The sequence below is a fragment of the Cupressus sempervirens genome, chromosome 8 (assembly GCF_028749045.1).
Source record: "Cupressus sempervirens isolate cs-2001-9-10 chromosome 8, ASM2874904v1, whole genome shotgun sequence".
Lineage (NCBI taxonomy): Eukaryota > Viridiplantae > Streptophyta > Pinopsida > Cupressales > Cupressaceae > Cupressus > Cupressus sempervirens.
The window spans coordinates 655,300,180-655,301,598 of NC_143125.1; the positions used below are offsets into that span (position 1 = coordinate 655,300,180).

A 1,419-nucleotide genomic window follows, 5' to 3' on the forward strand; every position below is an offset into this window, starting at 1 on the left:
CTGAATTCAGAGGAGAGTCAATTGGTGGATCAACAAGTAAAAACAACAATCGATTGTGCTTCCCTACATTTTGTCATATTTTCAAAGGATCATGCTCAATCCAACCGCTGTTTGGAAGAGCTGGCATTCATACACAAAAGAAGGAAAATCAGTAGAATTGTTCCCATCTTCTACCAAGTTAAGCCTAAAGATGTACGATATTTGAAAGGAGACTATTTTGATGCATTTGAACGATACAAAAGAGAAGGCAAATACAACACAGAAAAGCTTTGCAAGTGGAAGAAAGTACATTTCAAAGTTTCACATTATATGGGGATATAACGTGGCCGGTGTACTAGAAACAATAATGAATAGAGGAAAGGTTCATATAGCCATATTCTTAATGAACTATGCAGAATCAAAGTGGTGCTTGCGAGAGTTGGCATTAATGAAATCCAAAACTTGTGCTCAGATTATTCCCATTTTCTATGGTGTACAACCTAAACATTTTCGATATACGAAAGGAGTTTTTGGGGCTGCCTTTCAACGACTTAAAGAGAAGGGCAGATTCACCTCAAAGCAACTTCAGAAGTCGAAGGAAACACTCTTTGGTGCTTCATGGCATCTCTGTCCAATCCTTCATAGCAAGGATTGAGCATCAGTCCCTAATTATTCATTTCTTATCAATCACATAGTTAAACTCTTATAAGATAATGTTTAGATGTTTGATTTTTTTCTTGTATTTTGTATTAAGTGTAATCAAAACTCTTAAAGTCTAATGTTTATTTTTTTGCATTTTGTTGTTATATATGTGGAGAGATGAGGATATGCTGCTCAAGAATATTCCATCTGTATGTACAGGATTTGTAAAACTAAATGAAAGGCTATAGAATACTCAGCATAAAGGGAGCTCTATTTTAAAACTGCTTTCATCATTATTCAATTTTTAAACGTATGTACATTAAATTCTATTCAATATATTATATTATTATGCGATAGGTTGATCTCCAGACAAAATTTATTAAAGAAAAAATTAAGCCAAACTTTTCCTTTCAAGATTCACAAATTTATAGTAATTTTTTCTCAATTTTTTTTTATGTTTTTGGCTACAAACTATGCAGATCATGAAGATCAAATGCTAATTTTTTTGGAAAATCCATGATGTTTTCAATTTTTTGAAACTTGGTCAACTATATAGTTTGTAAGGAGGATAGCCCCAGCCTATTATTATTTTCCTCAATACAAATGCATGTTCTCTTGATGAATAATCAAGAACTTCATTCTTATGGAAATGTTTCTACAACGATTATTCAATTTTAGATTTATTCTATTATATCAATTAAAATGCTAAATGTAAATGATGGTTTTTGAGGGCATAATCATATCAAATGAGAAAATGAATTGCATTAAATGTATTTATATTAATCATCCTCTAAAGAA

General features: G+C 31.4%; 1 protein-coding gene across 1 annotated transcript; it reads left to right on the plus strand.

Moving 5' to 3' along the window:
• The first annotated feature begins 220 nt into the window (after positions 1 to 220).
• LOC149544142 (protein PHLOEM PROTEIN 2-LIKE A8-like) lies at positions 221 to 634 on the plus strand. Its single transcript, XM_089795904.1, has one exon. The coding sequence runs from the start codon at positions 221 to 223 to the stop codon at positions 632 to 634; it is 414 nt and encodes a 137-aa protein (XP_089652030.1).
• Positions 635 to 1,419: the final 785 nt, after the last annotated feature.

What these genes read in the sequence shown, in the direction of transcription:
- LOC149544142 (XM_089795904.1), top strand. Translation starts at nt 221, where the DNA reads ATGCATTTGAACGATACAAAAGAGAAGGCAAATACAACACAGAAAAGC.